The sequence below is a fragment of the Balaenoptera ricei genome, chromosome 2 (assembly GCF_028023285.1).
Source record: "Balaenoptera ricei isolate mBalRic1 chromosome 2, mBalRic1.hap2, whole genome shotgun sequence".
Lineage (NCBI taxonomy): Eukaryota > Metazoa > Chordata > Mammalia > Artiodactyla > Balaenopteridae > Balaenoptera > Balaenoptera ricei.
In genome coordinates this window covers 15,750,122-15,771,528 of record NC_082640.1, presented here as the reverse complement: position 1 = coordinate 15,771,528, position 21,407 = coordinate 15,750,122, and the positions used below count along the sequence as shown (strand labels likewise).

General features: G+C 34.5%; 1 protein-coding gene across 1 annotated transcript in view; it reads left to right on the top strand.

Annotated features, from left to right (window-relative positions):
- Nucleotides 1-21,407, top strand: part of MALRD1 (MAM and LDL receptor class A domain containing 1) — a 600,449-nt gene that overhangs the window by 459,625 nt on the left and 119,417 nt on the right. The window contains exon 33 of the mRNA XM_059909182.1: nt 19,882-20,083. Within this exon, the coding sequence (XP_059765165.1) occupies nt 19,882-20,083 (202 nt within the window). The remainder of the gene's footprint in view (nt 1-19,881; nt 20,084-21,407) is intronic.

Genomic DNA, 21,407 nt, shown 5'->3' with positions numbered 1-21,407 from the left:
CAAGGTCACAGAGCTATTTACAAAATGGCTCCAGCATATGCTTTTAATTACTATGCTTACTGCCTCTCAGAACTAGATGGGTTTTTTATGGCGTATTTTATTTTCCATATTTTATTATTCAAAATCATCTTTTATTTTCTACCAATAGTTACTGAAATCTGGTTCTTTAAAAGGTGCTTTGCATATTTCTGGTTCTACATATTGTAGTTTTCAGTATAAATTTGATTTGAATTACAAATGTAACAAAAAACAAAAAAAATTAGTGTAACAGTTATTTAAATCGTCCTCCTAAATGTGCTCCCTAAATGTGTAGTGTGTGTGAGGTGGTGTGGGACATGCTATCGGTATTTCTTTTTCCTATAATTGGCTGTGTGACATACCATTTAATCCTTTCGTGCTGCTGCTTTTGATGATTAACTTGTGAATGAGCCGTTCACCACGGATAAGAGCTACCAGAAGACATACATCCTCTTTGTCAAACTGATCCAGGCCTCCTCTGGTCAGTTTCAGAGTCCTCTTGGGTTTGTCATTAGACCTATAGCTGTCCTTTTAGAAGAGTTGGACCTTTCAGGGACCCATTTTCTAGGATAAATGCAGGAGGAACTTCTGTTTATTCCCTGTGATGCTTCCAGGCTCATGAACTTCAGAATAGGAAGTTTAGCAGAGAAGGAAAATAGTCTCACTTCAATTCAGCCTTGTTTCTTAAATGCAGGATGACCTTGGGCCCTCTGGGGGATGGTGCAGAGGCACAATGCACCAGCGAGGGCCAGGTACTACGAGATATGCTGGAAGGGACCTCTGATGCCTCAATCAGCAACTACCCTTATCACTATATATAATAATATAATCAGAAATAATTGAATAATGAATCAATGAAATATTGTGTATGAACAGTTCCTAGTTAACAAAGGAAATGCATTTTAGATTTACATTCACTTAATCAGGGCACTGGGTTACCACTTAGTGCAATGAAGTAATAATTTACAAAATGGTAACCTGTGTTAATGACTTGCCCCAAAGGTTCTGGTTATTACCATGAGATGTTACCACATAGATGACGACCTGGCCCATTTCTTAATTATCACTAGTGCTCTAGAAATTCTTCCAGTGATATGTTGAGTAAAAAAAGAAAGGAGAAAAATGTTAAGTTTCAAAAAGGAAAAAATATATTTTAAAAAGTTGAATATGTACTTGTATTCATATAGAAATATATATACAAAATTAAATAGCTACTAGTTTGTATGGCATATGCTTAAGACAATTTACACATCAGATTTTTTTGTTTAATCCTTTTCTTTATTATTAGTGCTTAATTTAACAATGCATTTTTAATGATGTTATGTTATTGTGAAAATTGTTGAGAGGCACTATCAGTATTCGGTCAATAATTTTATTCCTTTTTTATATGCATTTTAACTGTCCCAGACTAACCAGTTCTCTCTCATTCCTGTTACATGCTAAACCTCATGGTCATTATTTCCACAGGTGGTGGTACACTGCTTATCATAGGCAGCTTTTGAGAACAACGTTAGATAGTGTTTAAAAGCAGAAACAATAATATATGCAGATATCCCCAGGCATAAAAGGTTGGAAGTATGTGTTGGAGTCATTGAGCATACTTAGCACATTTCTGCCCTCTAAACAGACTTGTCGAAGCTCTAGATTATACCGTACATTTGAGCATTTCATACTAATTTAGCATAAACATGGCTAGTAATGTACTAGGGCAGTAATTCTCAATGTGTCACACACACTGCTGTGTTGCAGTCATTTGTAAGATGTGACACAGGTAATACTCAAGAACAGTAGTTAAAATAAACCCAAGTACTTTTTAGTGATTTCCTCCCTTTTTGAGTGTAGATTCAAGATTCTTCCTATATTTTATCAGTATGCTGTATTTAATCTGACAGGTCTTATTGAATAGAAGAGAAGAAAGGTAAGGTTGTATCTGATGTGTCAGGCATTTTGTCAAGCAGTTTGCATGACCCTCAGGACCCTGTGATGAGGGACACCAAGGATAGTGTGTCAAACACAACATATCATCCATCACGTAGTGAGAATCATGAGCTTATGTTAACTTAGCAAAGGTGGGCACACAGACCTTGACAGCAAAGATACTTGGATAGGACAGATAGAGGAAACGATGCTAACATGTGCTGTGTATCTTTTATTGTAGATAATAGAAAAATAAACCTCAGAATGGTAAAAAACACTGCTGCAAGTTTCTATTAAAGTATAAATTATCAGGCTGGGATGGCACTACGTGAAATGCAAAGGGTGACACTCAGGAGAAGGAGCTAATCGAATATGACCTTCAAATTAGACTTTCCCTTTAGAATATAATAAAAGCAGGAAAAGGAAAGTGACCTCAAGTTGAAGAGTTATGCTGCTAAAAATTAAAATCAAGTCACAGTTTTAGGACAGAGACATGGGAATTTGCAAAAGAAGGTATTTCTTACACCTGCCTACAAGCAGGCTAGGTGCAAAGTCACCTTGAGAAAGAACCAAAAGTCAGCTTCGCTTAGAAGTCTGGGTCCCAAGCTGAATATTGCTTCTTAAAAAAAAACCAAACCAAACCAAAAAAAAAAAAAAAAAACATTTAACAGATTCATAGTTAAAGCAACCTTTCTTTTACATTTTTATTTTGTGAAATCTGTCAGTCTCTATTTTCTTTGTAGATTTTGTCCTTAATGCTTTGCTTAGGAAGCCCTTTCCTGTCATAAAATAAAATATTCTCTTTTTTTTTAAGTTATCTCATAATTCTGATTTTTTAGATTTAACTCATTCATCCACTTATAATTGATTTTGCATATGTATGGTGAGAAGTTAGAAATTCATGATTTTCTTTCCAAATAGGAAGCTCATTCTTCCAACATCCCTGATTCAATACTGTGTCCTCCCCCTGTTGATTTGACATGCTTTCATAATATGTTAAGTTCATATATGCATGTGTAAATTTTCTACAGATGTATGAAAGAATGATTGTTTCATCTTTGGATGCAAAGATAGATGCACAGAGAGATGATAGAAACACAGAGATAAATTGAATCATAATCCTCTACATCCTTACTCACTGTTATCTACTTAATTTGTCAATTTAGGGAAAAAAAGGTATTTTAAGTTCCTCCAGTATAAAGTCTCAGTTTGTCTTTCTGTTCTTACTGGTCTCAGCCCTTATATTTCAAAGCCATATGGTTGAATGCATGAAGATTCAAGACAGTTATAGGTGCTCAAGGAATTATAACTTTCATCAGTATTAAATACCTCCTTTATATTTTCCTGAAATCTTATTTTGTCTGTTAATAATATGGACATTCTTACCATTTAAAAAATAAATGCTCTGGACATATATACACTACCAAATGTAAAATAGATGGCTAGTGGGAAGCAGCTGCATAGCTGAGGGAAATCAGCTTGGTGCTCTGTGACCACCTAGAGGGGTGGGATAGGGAGGGTGGGAGCGAGGGAGATGCAAGAGGGAAGAGATATGGGGTTATATGTATATGTATAGCTGATTCACTTTGTTATAAAGCAGAAACTAACACACCATTGTAAAGCAATTATACTCCAATAAAGATGTTAAAAAAAAATAAAAAATAAAAAATAAATAAATGCCTTAACATCTTACTCATCCCTTTATTTTTAACAATCCCATGACTCTTGACTTTAGTTATGTCAGTTATAAACAGCATATGGCTGGATTATATTTTTCCATAATCTGAGCTTCTGTTTTTTTTTTAATAAATCAATTCAGTCCTTTCACATATGTACAAAACATTTTTCGTGTATGTTTTCCATTAGTCTTTTTCTTCTTTCATTATTTTCCCCTTTACCTCTGCCTTTAATTAGAGTGATTGTATTTCCTTTATTCCTCCTTATTCCCAGTGTTTGTACGTTTTAATTGCTGTATCTTTTTTCTAAGGTGGACATTTAATTTTTAGTAAATCTATTCAAAATATTTATCCATTTTTATTGAAAATTAATTGCATACTTCTAACCTACCCACCCCTCAAATAAAAGAAGACCTTTGGCAAAATTTTACTGACCTGACTCATCCTCCCAAACAGCTCTGTGACTTACTAAAATTTGTTGGAACATTAGATTCATGGTGTAAATGATTCATCTACTCTCCTGGCAATTGTATTCTTTAAAATGCCTTAGACCTCACCGGTATATAATTATCAAGTAAAACAATATATTTTACAGTTACCTTTGCTCACTACTCTTTATTAATTCCTCTGCAGTCCACTATATTGGATTCTTTTTGTTTGATATGTATATCAGTTTGATCGGGGCTGCCATAACAAAATATCACAAACTGGGTAGCTTAAACAGGAGACATTTATTTCCTCACAGTTCTGGAAGCTGGTGGTCCAAGATCAAGGAGTCGGCAGTTTTGATTTCTTCTGAGTCCTCTTTCCTTGGCTTGCAGACGGTTGCTTTCTCACCATGTCCTGGTCTTTCCTCTATGTGGGTGCATTTTAATAACTCCTCCAATGTACAAATTTCCTCTTCTTATTAGGACACCAGCAAGATTGGATTAGGGTTCACCTTAATGGCCTCCTTTTAATTTAATTACCTCTTTAAAAGCTCTATCTCCAAATACAGTCACATTTTAAAGTACTGGGGTTTAGGGTTTCAACATATGAAATTTGGAGGGTCACATGCAGCCCATAGCATGTTTTATTCATAGGTATTTCAGAAACAGTGCATGGCTGGTAAGCTTTTTGAGTTCCTGATTGACTGAAAGAAACATATCATGGATCCATACTGGAAAGATAGTTTGGGTATGAACTTCTAGGTTCAAAATTATTTTTCCTTAAGTAATTGAAGGCATTCCTGCATTGTATTCTAATGTCCAGTATCTATCTGCCATGTAGAAGACAGCTATCTGACTGATTATTTCTCCTCCAGGATTTTCACATGTCCTACTTTTCTCGCAGGAAGTGGGTAAAATATTCTTTTAATCCTTGGAGTTGATAAATTCTCCTGGGAATTTGATGGGCTCTCATCATTTTTCACCTCCGGGAGGTTTTCATCTGTAATTTATTTAATTATTTCCTTCTAAAAACATCTATTAGACTGATGTGGAAACTTCTGGATCTATCCTTGCTATCCCCTATCATATATTCTCAAAATTTTCATCTCTTGGTCCTCTGACACTGTGGTCTTGGGAGGATCACTTGATTCAGTTTTCCAGTTCACTTTGTGAAATTTAATCTGTATCGATTCTGCTATGCAGTTCATCTCTGGGGGCTTTACTTTAACAATCATTTCATTAATTTCCAAGAACTCTGAATGCTTCTTTTTCATATTAGTTTGTTCTATTTTATAGATATGATGGACACTTCAATCTCTCAAGGGAATTAATTACATTTCTTTATATATTTCCCCATTTATTCTATTAGCAGTTGTTCTCGTGGTGGTCAGTACTGGTCTCAATTTAATTCCTGTCTTTCAGAATTTTCCTCAACTGTCAGGTTACTTACTATTGGTTTTCTATTCCTATATGTGGATGAGTCTAGATTGGATAATATTACCATGTGTATTTCATTGCATCAGACCAAGTAAGAAATTTTATTTTCCTAGCAGTGAATATGCATTCTAATTCAAGATCTCCAGTTTTGTTGCTCTGGTGTAAAAAAGGAGATGCATTTTCTAGTGGACTTACATTTCTGATGTACTGCTGGCTTGTTTATTTGTTAAGGGAGGTACAAGTACTTTGTGGCAGTCACAAGGCTACCACCTCACTTCTTTGGTCTCAGTGCCCTTTCGTGAAAACTCCTGTGTCAGATCTCCCACGCCAGCAGTATTTTTTTTTTTAAACATCTTTATTGAAGTATAATTGCTTTACAATGGTGTGTTAGTTTCTGCTTTATAACAAAGTGAATCAGTTATACATATGCATATGTTCCCATATCTCTTCCCTCTTGCATCTCCCTCCCTCCCACCCTCCCTATCCCACCCCTCTAGGTGGTCACAGAGCACCGAGCTGATCTCCCTGTGCTATGCGGCTGCTTCCCACTAGCTATCTATTTTACATTTGGTAGTGTATGTATGTCCATGCCACTCTCTCACCCTGTCACATCTCACCCCTCCCCCTCCCCATATCCTCAAGTCCATTCTCTAGTAGGTCTGTGTCTTTATTCCCGTCTTGCCACTAGGTTCTTCATGGCCTTTTTTTTTTTTTTCCTTAGATTCCATATATATGTGTTAGCATACTGTATTTGTTTTTCTCTTTCTGACTTACTTCACTCTGTATGACAGACTCTAACTCCATCCACCTCATTACAAATACCTCCATTTCATTTCTTTTTAACGCCAGCAGTATTTATCCACCCTGTGTGTCCTAGGTATGAATGCCTGCATCAGTAACTCCTAGCATAAGGACTGATCTGGCTTTTTATGGAGTTCTTTGATTAATTATGAGCTAGTGACACATGCATAGCTTCTTCTCTATTCTGTCCACCTCTTAGAGTTATTCCAGAATTCCACTGGGAACAGTCACTTTTTTGTTGGTCTTTTTTTCACCTGTAGATGTTTGCAAGTTCCTCAGTTTTGTTTATGTAATTTCAACCAACAGTTTCCACTCGGTTTAAAACTTCCAGAAAGTCCTTACTATTTTTGTATGTTGGTAGATGTGCTCCTAATTTTCCTGTGCTTCTGTGGATTTCTTTCAGTATTTTTCCTGTCTTTGCAGTGGAACATTCTTGAGGTGTATAAGTAAACATATGTTTTCAGTTAGCCGTCAGAACCAGGAACCATTTTTCCAAATATTTACAATTTTGCAGAATACACTAAAAAAGTAAACTCCCTTTTTTTTTTTCTGTTTGCTGTTTTACAGTCCAAAATTTCCTTCATTTTGAGAGAAGATGTTTTGAAGGCATTTTGAAGGTAATCTGTACAGTGATTAGTTGGGAGAAAAAACATGGAGGTATCAGGCTAACACTGAATGCTACACAGGTCATTTCTACTATTGAGAAACATTTGGTTGGTGCTTTATTTCTGATTACTCCTAAATAGTCTGTCTCTTTCAAAGAATGTGAAGTTAATGTTGTAGAGCTAAATACAAATCAGCCACTTCAATTTCCACATGCATAGTAGCTGTAATTTTTCTCAGCTCTTCTTCCTCTGATACAGCCAGTGATGTTTATTGCAAACAAGTGATGTTCAGGAAAGGCAATCGACTGGAAACCTATGTCCTAGACCCAGCTTTCTAAGTTGCTAATGACTAGAAACTTAGAGAGTTTATAAAGCTCTCTGGTTCTCATTCTCCTTATTTACAAGCACCCTAGTGATGCATTTGTAAAAAATCTGAAAAACCTGAAATTGTGCCCTGAAATCATTTTTTAAAATCCCATGAATCTGTCAGCTCGTTATGGTGAAATTGCCTAGTTAACTTTCTTATTAACATGACTCATCCTACTATATTAACTCTTTTTTTCTGAATGGATGATATATGATATGTAATAGCAAGCTCTTGAATAATAATAAAAAGGAAATGTATTTAGTCTTGGTACTTACTTTATATACATTATTTTAACTTAAACCTAATAACAGACATATCAGGAAGATATCAATATTTCTTCCATTTAACAAAAGAGAAATCAAAGCTTGAAAAGATTACATAATTTAGCCTAGGACATCCAGTTAACATTGGCAGAGCCAGAATTAGAATCTGGGTCCTAGCCCCTGACCATAACACTGTTCAGCCTTCTTATTTATAAGTAGGTAAAACCCTGAAGGAAAGTTATATGCTTTTTAAATATGATAGAGGGACCAGAAATGCCTCCTTTTACCACAAATATTCACCAGCCAATTTGGCTGGTCCTTTATAGTTTGAACAGGGTTTTCATGTCAGTGAACTCATTTAATTTGCTCTGAGATGTTACAGAACAAACTGGATTCCCTTTTTCTCATCTCCAATGAGAAAGGCAAAGAAAAAAAGAGTGATCTATTTCCTCAGCCTTTAGGGACAGAGCTGAAATGTAGATTGTTCTGCAGTTCAAATTCTGATTGTTCTAAGGTTTTTTTTTTTTTTTTAAATCATCCATTCCCCTACTTACCTATGGTGTATTTTTAAATTTTAAGACACCATAGCTTATTTATAACTCACTGAGCGCCTAACCCAGAAAGAAAATTGTGGTGATGTTTTAGTGCGAACAAGGAACTATTTGTAAAAAATAGTGATTAGGGTATTGCTAGCTCTCATGGCAGTACCTGAATAATCCTGGTTTTTATAAGTAGATACGTTTTCTTTATCAGATAAAATGATGAATTTGCCAAGGTAGAACTTGTGCAGTGAGAAACAATGAGAATGCTGGCTTCTACTTCCACCACTGGTCAGCGAGTTACTTGGTCTCTAGTCCCTGTAAAGTTTTTGACTAGACGATCTCCAAGATCCTGTCCAACTCCAAAGTTCTTAAATCTTTAGCTTTTTTATTCTTTCATTCTTTAGCAAATGTTTACTGAGCCCCTATTATGAACCTGGCAGTGTTCAAGGCATACATAAATAAACAAAACTGACAATCCCCTCGTAGAATTTATGTCATAATGGGGAAACTGCCATTAAACAGCAGGAAATGGGATCAGTGAGTAAGCTGAGTAGTCTTTTTCAAGACTCTGTGACAAAGTAAAGCAGTGTAAGAGGATTGGTGGGGCTGGGCATGGTCAGAGTGAGCCGCTTTAAGGGTGTAAGCTTAGAGCAAACGCTTGAAGGAGGTGAGGCTGTGAGCCACGCAGATACAGGGCCCAGAGTGGGAGAACAGACAGAGAGAAAAAAACAGTGCAAAGACCCAAGTCAGGCGTGTTCGTGGGGTTTAGGGAGCTGGGCAAGGGAGTCTTGTGGCTACAGCACAGGGAGGGAGGAGAGAGTAAGGAGACACAGAGGAAGGGGAATGGGGAGAGGTCTTGAAAAAACTTTTATACCATTGCAAGGACATTTTTATTACCTTTGTTGTGGGACCCAGTTCTAGAAAGTTGCTATTACTGAGTTCTTAAGTGCCTCCTTTGATAGCTTAATATACCTGGTACTTTGATAATTCTTGCCTCTGATCAGGCAAAGGAGCTTGGTCTTAAAGAGGGAGTTGGGAAAAGGAGCTGACATTGGCAAGCTTAGAGGTGATGTGCCACCTGACTTTTTTAAATGTCCAAAATTGGAAATAGAAAGTGTGATGGAAAGAGGGTAGGGAGGAAAAAGAGGGTGAATAAATGTGTTTAGAGGACCAAGTGACCATTTGAATAATTGCTTTAATTGGCATTGAAATGGATGAGGCAATTGTGTTTTTCCAACAGAATAGGCAATTGAGTGAATCAAAGCAAATCAGGAAAATTCCACACTAGCTCTGTCATTCTCTACTGTGTATATTTGGGGTTTTTAAAAATATTCTTTAGATTCATAGACTTTATTTCTTTTAGCAGTTTTAGGTTTACAGAAAAATTGAGCAGAATGCCCAGACGGTTCCTGTATACAGTACCCACTCTCACTACCCCCAGCTCCAAGTTTTCACTATTATTAACATCTTGCATTACTCTAGTATATCTGTTACAGTCGATGAGCCAAAATTAGCTCTTTATTATTAACTAAAGTCCATAGTTTACATTAGGGTTCACTCTTCATGCTGTACAGTCCATGGGTTTTCACAAATGTATAATGATGTGTACCCACAGTTTCATACAGAATAGTTTCACTGCCCTAAAATTCCCCTGTGCTCAATCTACTCATCCTTCCCTACCTCTCCCACACCTCTGGCAACCATTGATCATTTTTTACTGTGTCCACAGTTTTATCCTTTCCAGAAATTCATATAGTTAAAATCATACAGTATGTAGCCCTTATAGATTGGCTTCTTTCACTTAGAGATATGCGTTTATCCATGTCTTTTTTGTGGCTTGATAGCTCACTTCTCTTTTATCACTGAATAAGATTCCAGTGTATGGATATACCAAAGTTTAACTATTCATCTGTTGAAAACCCTGTTGGTTGCTTCCAAGTTTTGACAATTATAAATAAAGCTGCGATACACATTAATATGGAGGTTTTTGTGTGGATATAAGTTTTCAAATCCTTTGGGTAAATATCAAGGAGCGCAATTGCTGGATCATGTGGTAAGGATGTGTGTAGTTTTGTGAGAAACTGCCAAACTGTGTTCTAGAGTGGTTGTACCAGTTTGCATTTCCACCATCAATGAAAAAGAGTTCCAGTTGCTCCTTGAGAAAATTTGGTATTTTCAGTGATTTGGATTTTAGCCATTCTAATATGTGTTATAATTGTTTTAATTTGTATTTCTCTGATGACGTATGACATTGAACATTTTATCCTATGCCTATTTGCCACCTGTATTGCTTCTTTAGTGAGGTATCTGTTGGACATTTTGTGTATTCTTAAATTGGGTTGTTTGTTTTCTTATTTTTGAGTTTTAAAAGTACTTTATATATTTTGTAATAGTCCTTTATCAGATATGTGTTTTAAGGTATTTTCTCCAATCTCTGGGTCATCTTTTCATACCCATAACAGTGTCTTTCACAGAGCAGAAACTTTTAATTTCATTGAGGTCCAATTACCAATTTTTTCACTCATGGTTCATGATTTTGGTTTTCTATCTAAAAAGTCATTGCAAAACTCAAGATCACCTATAGTTTCTTTTATGTTATCTTCTAGATGTTTTATAGTTTGCAGCTGACATCGAGGTCTGTGAACCATTTCGAGTTAATTTTGGTGAAACATGGACGCTCTGAATCTAGATTCACTTTTTTGCACGTGGATCTAGTTGTTCTAATACCATGTGTTGAAAACACTAACCTTCCTCATTGAATTGCCTTTGTTCCTTTGCCAAAGATCAGTTGACCATATTTATGTGGGTCTGTTTTGGGCTCTATAGTCAGTTCCTTTGATCAATTTGTCTGTTCTTTCACCAATACCACACTGTCTTAATTAACGTGCCTCTATAGAAAGTCTTGCAGTCAGGTAGTGTCAGTCCTCCGACTTTGTTCTTCTCCTTCAATATTGTGTTGGCTATTCTAAGTATTTTGACTTTCCTTATAAACTTTAGAATGAATTTGTCAATAGCCCTGAAATAACTTGCTGAGATTTTGGCTGGGATTGAATTCAATCTATACATCAAGTAGGGAAGAACTTACATCTGGACAATGTTGAGTCTTCCTCATGGAATATCATCCATTTACTTAGATAGTTTTTTCATCAGTTTTGTAGTGTTCTTCATATAGACCATGTACTTTATTGTTACATTTTTACATTTATATTTCTTTTTTCAGTGCTAATATAAATGGTATTATGTTTTTAATGTCAAATCCAACTGTTCATTGCTGGAATATAAGAAAATAATTGACTTTTGTACATTAACCTTGTATCCTACAACCTTGCTATAATTGCTTATTAGTTTCAGGAGTTTTTTCATTGTTGTTGCATCTTTGAAATTTTCTACATAGACAGTCATGTCACATGCAAGCAAAGGTATTTTTATTTCTTTATAATCAGTATACCTCTTATTTCCTTTTCTTCTCTTATCGCATTATGTCGGTTTTTCAGTACAATGTTTAATAGAAACAGTGAAAGCAGACATTCTTCTTTGTTCCTGATCTGAACAGGAAAGTCTCCAGTTTCTCAGCATATACCAGGCAAAAGTGATTTAAAGAACTCCAATTTCAGACACATATTGAAAAAAAATATATTTAACTTTAAATATATTGAAAAAGAAGCTTATAAGTAAGTTGGATAGCACAAATTAACTACTATGGTAAGACTGTAAGACTGAGCTAAGATTTTTCTGCTGTACGTGAAACAATGCATGGTACTTAGCCAAAACTCAGTAAATATTTATTAACTGAATGAATGAAATGGTAAATGAATGTGTGATGACAATGAAAAACAGGACTCAGAACATAAAACATCTATGTTCTTCATTAAAAAATAAAAATAAAAACTGGTGACATAAAAATAAGAATGAGATTAGCTATAGGTTCTTTGTAGGATGTTCTTTACCAAGTTGAGGAAGTTCCCCTCTATTCCTAGCTTCTTAAGAGTTGTTATCATGAATGGATGTTAAAATTTGTCATATGATTTTTCTGCATCTATTGATAAAATTATATGATTTTTCTTCTTTAGCTTGCTGATATGATAGATTACATTAATCGATTTTCTAATGTTTACCAATTTAACATACCTGAAATAAATTCTACCTCATGGTTGTGTATAATTCATTTATACATTGTTGGATTCATTCTGCTAATATTTTGGAGAGGATTTTTGCATTTATGTTCATGGAAGATATTGGCCTATAGTTTTCTTTTCTAGTAGTCTCTTTGTCTGATTTTGGTATTAGGGTAAAGCTGGTCTCATAGAATGAATTTGGAAATGTTTCCTCTGCTTCTATTTTCTGGATACAACTGTAGAGAGTTAATACCATTTCTTCCTTAAAATTTTGGTAGAATTCACCGTCAAACCCATCTGGGCTTATTGCTTTCTCTTTTGGAATGTTTATTAATGATTGAATCAATTTCATTAATAGATAAAGGCCTATTCACATTATCTGTTTTTCTTGTGTGAGTTTTCATAGATGTGCTTTTCAAGGAATTGATCAATTTCATCTAGATTATCAAATTTGTGGGCATGGAGTTGTTAATAATTAATAACCCTTTATTATTCTTTCAGGGGATCAATGATGATGGCTACTCTTTCATTTCGGATATTTATATTTGTATCTTCTCTCTTTTTTTCCTTAGGTAACCTAGCTAGAAGTTTATCAGTTTTATTGTTCCCTTCCAAGAACCAGTTTAGATTATTGATTTTAGATCTTTCTTACTTTCTACTTTATGAATTTAATTCTATGAAATTTCCCTGTAAACACGGCTTCACTATCCCACAAACTTTGATTAATTATATTTCCATTTTCATTTGGTTTGAAATACTTTTAGTTTTTCTTGTGACTCCTTCTTTAGCCCATGTTTTATTGAGAAGCGTGTTGTATAATCTCAAAGTATTTGGCATTTTTCTTCAGCTATTTTCCTGTTACTTATTTCTAGTTAAACTCCACTGTGATCTGAAAGGATACATTGTATGATTCTATTCTTTTAAATTTGCTATAGTGTGTTTTATGGCCCAGATGTCTTCAATCTTGGTGAGTGTTCCCTATGAGTCTGAGAAGAATGTGTATTCTGCTGTTTCTGGATGACGTAGTCTACCAATGAATTAGATCCAGTTGATTGATGTTATTCAGTTCAACTATGTCCTTACTGATTTAATGCCTCCCGCTCTGTCAGTTACTTATAGAGGGATGTTGAAGTCTTCAACTGTAAGAGTGGCTTCATCTACTTCTCCTTGCAGTTGTACCACTTTTCAAGTTGTACTTTCTCAAGTATTTGATGTTCTGTTGTTGGGTGCATACACATTCGGGATTGTTGTCTTCTTAGAGAATTGACCACTTTCTCATTGTGTAATGCCCTCTTCATCCATAATAGTTTTCTTTCTCTGAGGTCTGTTTTGCCCAAAATTGATATAGCTTTTCCAGCTTTCTGTTCATTATTATTAGCATGGTATATCTTTCTCCATCCTGTTACTTCTAATCTACCTGTGTCTTTATATTTAACTTAAGTTTCTTATAGACAATACATAGTTGAGTCTTGCTTTTTAATCCACTCTGACAATCTCTGTCTTTTAATTGGTATATTTAGAAAACTGACATTTAAAGTGATTATTGATAGTTGAGTCAATACCTAGCATATCTGTTACTGTTTTACATTTGTTAACTTTGTTCTTTTTGTGTGCACGTGTCTTATACTCTTTTTTGCCTCCTTTGTTTTAAATGAGCATTTTTTATGAGTCCTTTTTTCTCTTCTCTTAGCATGTCTTCTTTTTAAACCTTTTTTTGTTGTTTGCCCATGAGTTTGCAACATGCATTTACTAATAATCCAAGTCCACTTTCAAATAACATTATACCACTTCATGAGTAGTGCAAGTACACAGTATTCTCAATTCCTCCCTCCCTTCTCATAATGTGCTGCCATACATTTCACTTGCCCCAAAGCTAAAATCACTGAATACATTCTTGTTATTATTATTTTGACTAAACTATTATCTGTTACATCAATTAATAATAAGAAAAGTAAAATATTTTATTTACCTTTATTTATTCCTTCTCTAACACTTTTCTTTTTTTTTTATGTAATCTGATTTTCTGACCATATCATTTTCCTTTTCTCTAAGGAACTTCTTTTAACTTTACTTGCAAGGCAGATCTACTAGCAAAAAATTTCCTCAATTTTTATTTGTCTGAGAAAATCTTTCTTTCTCCTTTATTTTGAAGGATAATTTCACTGGATGTGGAATTCCAGGTTGGAGTTTTTCTTTCATCACTCTAAATATTTTGTTTCACTGTCTTCTTGTTGGCATGGTTTCTGAAGAGAAGTCTGATGTAATTCTTATCCTTGCTGCTCTATAAGTTGTTTTCTCCCTCTGGCTTCTTTCATTAGATAGATTTTCTCTAACCTTTGATTCTCTGCAGTTTGAATATCATGTGCCTCAGTGTAGATAAATTCTAGTGCTGGTATTTATCGTGTTGATGTTCTCAGATCTTCCAGGACCCGTGGTTTGTTGTCTATCATTAAGTTTGGGAAAATATCATTTATTATCACTTTAAATATTTTTTCTGTTCTTTCGTTCTTCTCCTACTGGTATTCACATTATGCATGTTATACCTTTTATAACCATTCAACAATTCTTGGATAGTCTGTTCCATTCTTTTGTTTGTTTGTTTTTTGCATTTCAGATTTGGAATTGTCTATTGATGTATTTTCAAGCTCAGTGATTCTTTCCTCTGCTGTGTCCAGTCTGTTGATGAACCTATCAGAAGCATGCTTCATTTCTGTTAGAGTGTTTTTTTTTTTTAATTTCTAGCATTTCCTTTTGATTCTTTCTTAGAGTTTCCAGTTCTCTGCTTACATTGTCCATCTGTTCTTCCATGTTGTCCACTTTTTCCATTAGAGCCCTTAGCTTATTAATCATGCTTGTATTAAATTTCCTGTCTGATAATTTCAACATCTCCACCATACTTAAATCTGGTTCTGATGCTTAGTCTGTGCCTTGACAGCCTGACATGATGTACTGGGTAAAAATTAGGCCTTTAGTATGAGGTTTTATGTTCATCTGGCTAGAGGTTAAGCTGTGTTTGCTGTTTGCTCTAACCGTAGGATCAGGGCTCTAATTTTCCCTTTTGTCCTTGTTTTTGTCTCCTCTGCTGTCTTTGGGTTTCCAGAGAGATTTCTTTCTAATAAGGTCTACAATGTACTGTTCCTTAAGTTGAATCCCCCTATTATTACATAGAAGCCCTACGTATATGTTGGTAAGTTGTGGGGTGAGAGAAAGCTCTCTGTAGGGCTACGATTAGGTCTCAGTCTTTTAGTGAGTCCTTTACTACCCCTGGGTTTTATTCTTTATAATTTCCCCTCAGATTTTTGCTTTTTTCACTCGTTAGGTTATACAGGAAGACTAGAGGGAGCTGAATTGGTAATTTCCCCCTGCATGGAAAACTACCAGGGACTGGAGTTGGGTATTTTCTTTTCCCCAATTTGGTTAGGCTCCGATGAACCTAGTCAGTTAAGCTCTTTTTAAATAATTTGTCTTGAGGGTAAGCCTTGCTGAGAAGAACAGAATGCTCTAAGTATATTTCTGGGTATATTTTCCCCTCCTCCTGCCAAAAAATTGAGGGAAATTTTTCTGTGATTTTTGCCTGTGAGGACCTGATAGGACTCCTGGAGGTCTAACACAAAAGTTTGGAGATCCTCCCCACTGCCCCCTGCCACCCAAGATTTTTTAACTTTCAAACTTGTCCACAGTGAGTCTCCAGCAATTCATCAACTACAGTTTAGGCTTTTTGACCTCATTACTGGTCCCCACAGGGGTTTCTGTCCCTTGGTTTCTGCTTTAGTAAGTTGTGATCTCAGCATCTACCTGTCTCTCCCTCCAATTTTGGAGGCAGCAGTTATGATTGCTCTGTGACCTCAATTCACTGAAGAATTTAAGAAGAGTTGTTGATTTTCAGTTTATTCAGCTTTTCTCTTGTCGTGAGGACTAGAGTAACAATTTCCAAGCTCCTTACATGGCTGTCCTGGAGACTAGAGGTCTGTGCTGTACACATGTAATGAGTTGTTTAACCTCTCTCTACATTTCTAACCCCAGATCTGTAAAGGGAAGTTAATAGTCTTACCCTACATCTACACATGTGGTAGTGTTCATATAACATAACATATGTGAATGTTCTAAATTTTATTAATATGGGCAATATTATTGTTATTTCTATCCTTTATTAAATGAATGTAAAGCCTATAACCTCCCTTTTGAGGGAAATTTCCCTTTTCATTACTTTTGATTATTTTCTTTCCTCTCATATAAAATTTGAGTGTTTTCAAATGAAACCATGAGAAATTGTGCACTGCTAAGGATTAAGCACAGTTCAGTTCATTGCTTTGGCCTATCAGTAGTGATTAAAGAGCAGACACCTAGCAGAACAGCTGAGAGTAACTGAGGGCCAAGTAAAGCCAAGGTTTCCTCTCACTGATGCATTTTACACCCTAACTTTAGTGAGCTAAGTATGTGATGAAATGGATAAATGTTTCCGTTATCCAAAAGTGTCCATTCAGAGTCTCTAAATCAGCACTGGGACCTGCCTTCAATGTTTCAGGAACCTGGAGACTGACTAGTTGAAGGAGAGGAACTTTAGGAAAAGCTACTGGTCGAGTTCTTTTAATTCTTTACCTGGACAACCTAGATACATGGATATTGTTGAGGAAGCTGGTCTCTAAGACCTTCCGGAATTTAATCATCATCTCCCATATTTTCTATTACCTGTTGCTGAGTGTTTTCCTCCAGAGGAATGTTCATTCTAAATAAATGCTGAGGAGTTGCTTCTCAAATCCTTGACATAAATTTAACTGGTTAATATTATAATATTTGTATTTAAATGGTATAATATTATTTTATTCTGACTATCTATGTTTTTGATTTAGCAAGTTCTCTTTAAGTTTTTCCTGCCCTACATTATAAACTTGGATTATAATATCACCTTTGAATATAATATAAACTTGATTATAATATCAATATATAAACTTAATTATATCTTTATATATTATTTGAATACATTTTGCTTTTATAATAAAAATCAGGGTAACAATGGTTGTTTTAAGTATATAATGTTAACAATTATTATATTAATGGTGAGTGTTCAACCAAAATGTAGACTATCAAAATAGAAGTAACCAGATTATTTATCTAGCAGTTGATTTTTAGAAAGCTATTTCAAATAATGTTATTATTGCAACATGAATTGCTTTTCAGTAAAATCTGTGTAATAAAATACAAAATTAGAAACAAACGAACTTAGAATTAATTAGTTTTGAAGATATTAGCCACTTTAATTTTTCAAAGTGATAGTTGTTTAAAAGTTTTTTAAAATAAATACTTTGCTGAGCATTATCATACACATACACACAAAAAAAATCTCAGGGGACAGTGAGTATTATTTCTGTTGAAAGGCAAAAAATATATACCATAATTTTAGTCTTTAGTGGGTGTCCCATTGGCCATAAATAAAGTCCAGCATTAAAAGGAGTCCATAAATGATTCTTCTAGTTTTTCCATTGGCCATTGTGGCTACAAAAATCACTTTACATGACATGCAGTTGTTCAATTTAATACACTGATGGTTCCATAAATATATATTACTATTGAAACAACTAATGAACTTGTCAAAAAGTTTTGTTGAAATTAAGTCATGAGTTAGTAAACTCGACCATAATTAATTTGGACTGTAGTAGGATGAAATAATGGGATAAAAATAGGTTGACATATATTGGAGAGTTAATGCTCATGATGAGAGGGTACAAGAGAGATGGCCAGGAGATGTCATGGTGGGGTTTTGAGAAGTAGAGTAAAAGGAGAATGGAAGGAAAGGGAATTTGTCAAGAGCATGTAGGATCGATTGAAGATTAAAAAGACTGAAAGCAGAGAATAAAATGAAGTGTTAAAACAATAAAAATGATACATTAATAAATAAAACACACGTATGCTAGAGTTTTGGATAAAACCAGAAAAGGTTGTGTTATATTTTCATGAAATTTGGTTTTCTGAAATGATTTTCCCAGAAAAAGAGTTATAAAATAAATAAAATAAAGCTATTTCTTTTTAAATCTCTGTGATGTAATCCAGGATTTATGCAAAAGGAGGGCTCAATTTAGTTTGATTTTGTAGAGTTGTCCTGTTATCAAGGTCAGTCAGAAGCTTCATACATATTTATTTTTAACTTTTAAAAAATGGGGAAGATTTGTATGAATTTGAAAACTAAGTATTCACTAAATCTTGGAACTGAAGACTCTTTGGAGTGAGTGTTTGCTTATGTGTGAGACGGGAAACAGTCAACTGACCCAAATTCCTTTCATATTGAATCTTAGCTTATTTTATTTTTCAAGAAATCAAATATGAAAGGTAATTTTTACTTAAGAACTGTCTGCTTTTCCAAAATGTTGGTGTTAAAGTCTCACTTTTCAGGTTTCCAAGCTTCAGGCAAGTTTTTCTTTTTCTTTTTCTTTTTTTTTTTTTAGTCTGTCATCTTGATTTATTTTTGCTATTATGTTTAATGTCCATTAAGAGTTGGATTTCTGACTTGACCTTAGACTTTTTGTAGTGGTGCACATTGGCAATATGCTTAATTTCTGGTCTGAATTATTTGGTGGTTTTTGGTAAGACTCCTAGAATGTCAGTATAATATCATGTGTAACAGAATGAGTGATATTGTCCTCGCCTTCTAATAGTATAAATTTTGCATAGATTTTTATAGGATAAATTATCTGTAGATAAATTTTGACACTAAGAAAAAAGTGAGGAAGTAAGATTTTTCAGTAAAGGGAAATGTCATTGAAGAAAAAGAATATTGCAATAGAAGAAAATTACCATCCATGAGTTTTCTTTACTCTGAGTCTTATTTTTCCCACGTAAAAGAAAGGATTGTATAAGTGATTGCTGAAGTACCTTAAAACTACATTATATATGTATAATATATATGTATATATTATACATATGTATAGAACTAAGGAAATGGTAGTCATAAAATTTTGGTGCAAAAAAATGTAGGAAAGTATCTTTTCAACTTTATTTTTTGTTGTTTAAATAGATTTTTTTTGAAGAGCACTAGGAAATGTCTGTTTTTGTTTTGTTCTGAATTGTTTTTATTGTTTAAAAAAAGATCAGAACTTGTCATGGTGGTTGGTTTCAAAACAAGCTCTCTTTCTATTTCTCTTCCTTTTGAATCTGTTAGTCCTTATACTTTAAAAAGTCCTGAATATTGACGTTAGTTAATTCACGTAGATTTTTTCTGTCTGTCAAAATGTTAAATATTTTCCACAGATTGGTTTCTGAAATGACTTGTTTACTCTCATATTCATTTACTATGAGGATTTTCTACAGTAACACACCTTAGTCGAGATGGATGAAGTTTTTTTAAGTGGTGAAAAATTCTAGTTGTACACCTCCACCAGCTTTTTAGATACTTGAGATAGTTACAGTTTGGGGCCATGTCTAATTTGGTACACAGAAATCGATATGTCAAAACTAAACAAAGGTCTAAGTCACCAAAGGAAATATAACATCCATAGTCTCACTTTATAACCACAACTTGCCTGAGTATAAGCTGGATCTTGTCCACTATGTTACAGAACAGATTGTACATCAAGTATGATTAAAAGTATTATTATTGAGCTGTTGCATTGCTAGATTCCATTCTTTCATCAACAACCTGGATGCCCATACGCCTCTAACATCCAAACAATGAAGAGTTGATTTTTCTCTGTTTGTTTCTTTTTCTTCCCCATTTTTAGGTGTATACTATAGAGGAATCTGGACTAAACATCCTGGTGTGGTCAGTGATTGGCAGTAAAAGAACCGGTTGGATGTATGGACATGTACCTCTCTCCAGTAACAGTCCATTTAAGGTGGCATTTGAAGCTGATCTGAGTGGAAAAGAGAACATCTTTATTGCCCTTGATGACATCTCCTTTACCCCAGAATGTATATTTGGAGGTAAGCCATCCCTTCAGAAAATGGGATGTGCAAGGATTGTTTTAAATATCTGAATATAGAAGAATGGGGAATTTCTGAGACATTGCATTTCTTTTCACGTCCAGTCCTACTCATACATTGTAGAAAGAACAGTATATACTGTAGGAGGTAAAGTTTTTCTCCCCATGAAACTTTATCATGAAATTTTCATATCCTCTAGGCAACAAAATAGCTTTGACTAAAATTTTTTAAGAAACCCAGAGAAAATTTAGTTCCATCAATATAGCTTTATTGTCTACTTTCTTTATTTCCAAAGGTTCACAGCAACTGCATGAGGTAAAGATTCCTCTGTTCACCTGTCATCTTCCAGACTGTCTTTTCCATCCATATTAGCTTTTCCCTTTCCCTGGGCCATTCCCCTTCTGTTTCTACACTACAATCTAGAACTCTTATTCTATTGCATAAAGAAAAAAAAAAATCGTGTCAGTAACTCCTTTTCTTAGAAATCATCCCCTTACCTGAAATCTGAATTTCTAATGTTTAAGATGCTTCCACTTAAGTGGCTATTTGTTCTCTTATAAATTCTTCACGTTATCAACATTAGAGAGTAGGGTGATTGCCTTTCAGACTACTCCATGCCTCTTTCAAAATTCTGTTCTTACAGGCTTTATCCAAAATTTTCTTCTCTTTTAAAGCCACACATCTGGGTTCTTCTTTTTCTCATGGTTTTCCACTGGATTCTAAATCCTGGGCAATCTCAACCTCCAGGTGAATCAAACTGTGTGAAACATTGACCTCTTAAATTCTAGTCACTTTCATAAATATTTTTCCTCATTAACCAACTCCCATAGTTATATTATGAACTTTATCATCCCCTCTGAAAATTTAGGGTTGAAAAATATAATCTAATTATTATGTCTTCTACTTTTTGATTACTCCTCCTAAACCTGTTTTCCAACGTAAGTAATAAGAAAAAATACAACTCTAGATTTGCAATGTTTCCTGTTTTTTTCCATAAAACGACCTCTTTATACTGTTCCCCTAATGGTCTCAGATTTAATGATCTAACACCTCAATTCCATTCTTTATCAAGCACTTTGAATTCTGTCCCATGTTTTTTCATTTTAACATAAATTTGGGTCCTAATTATGTGCCAGGAACTCTGCTAAATACTTTGCAAGTATTAACACATTTATTTATCAGACCATTCCTGTAGAATAGATACAAGTATCTAGCTCATGTTCTGTCATAATGGGTTTATCAGTCTTTGAAATTGACTTACAGTAGCCATAGCCATTTGCATTTTCCAAACTGCTACTGGTCATACTCATTGGGACCACTAAAA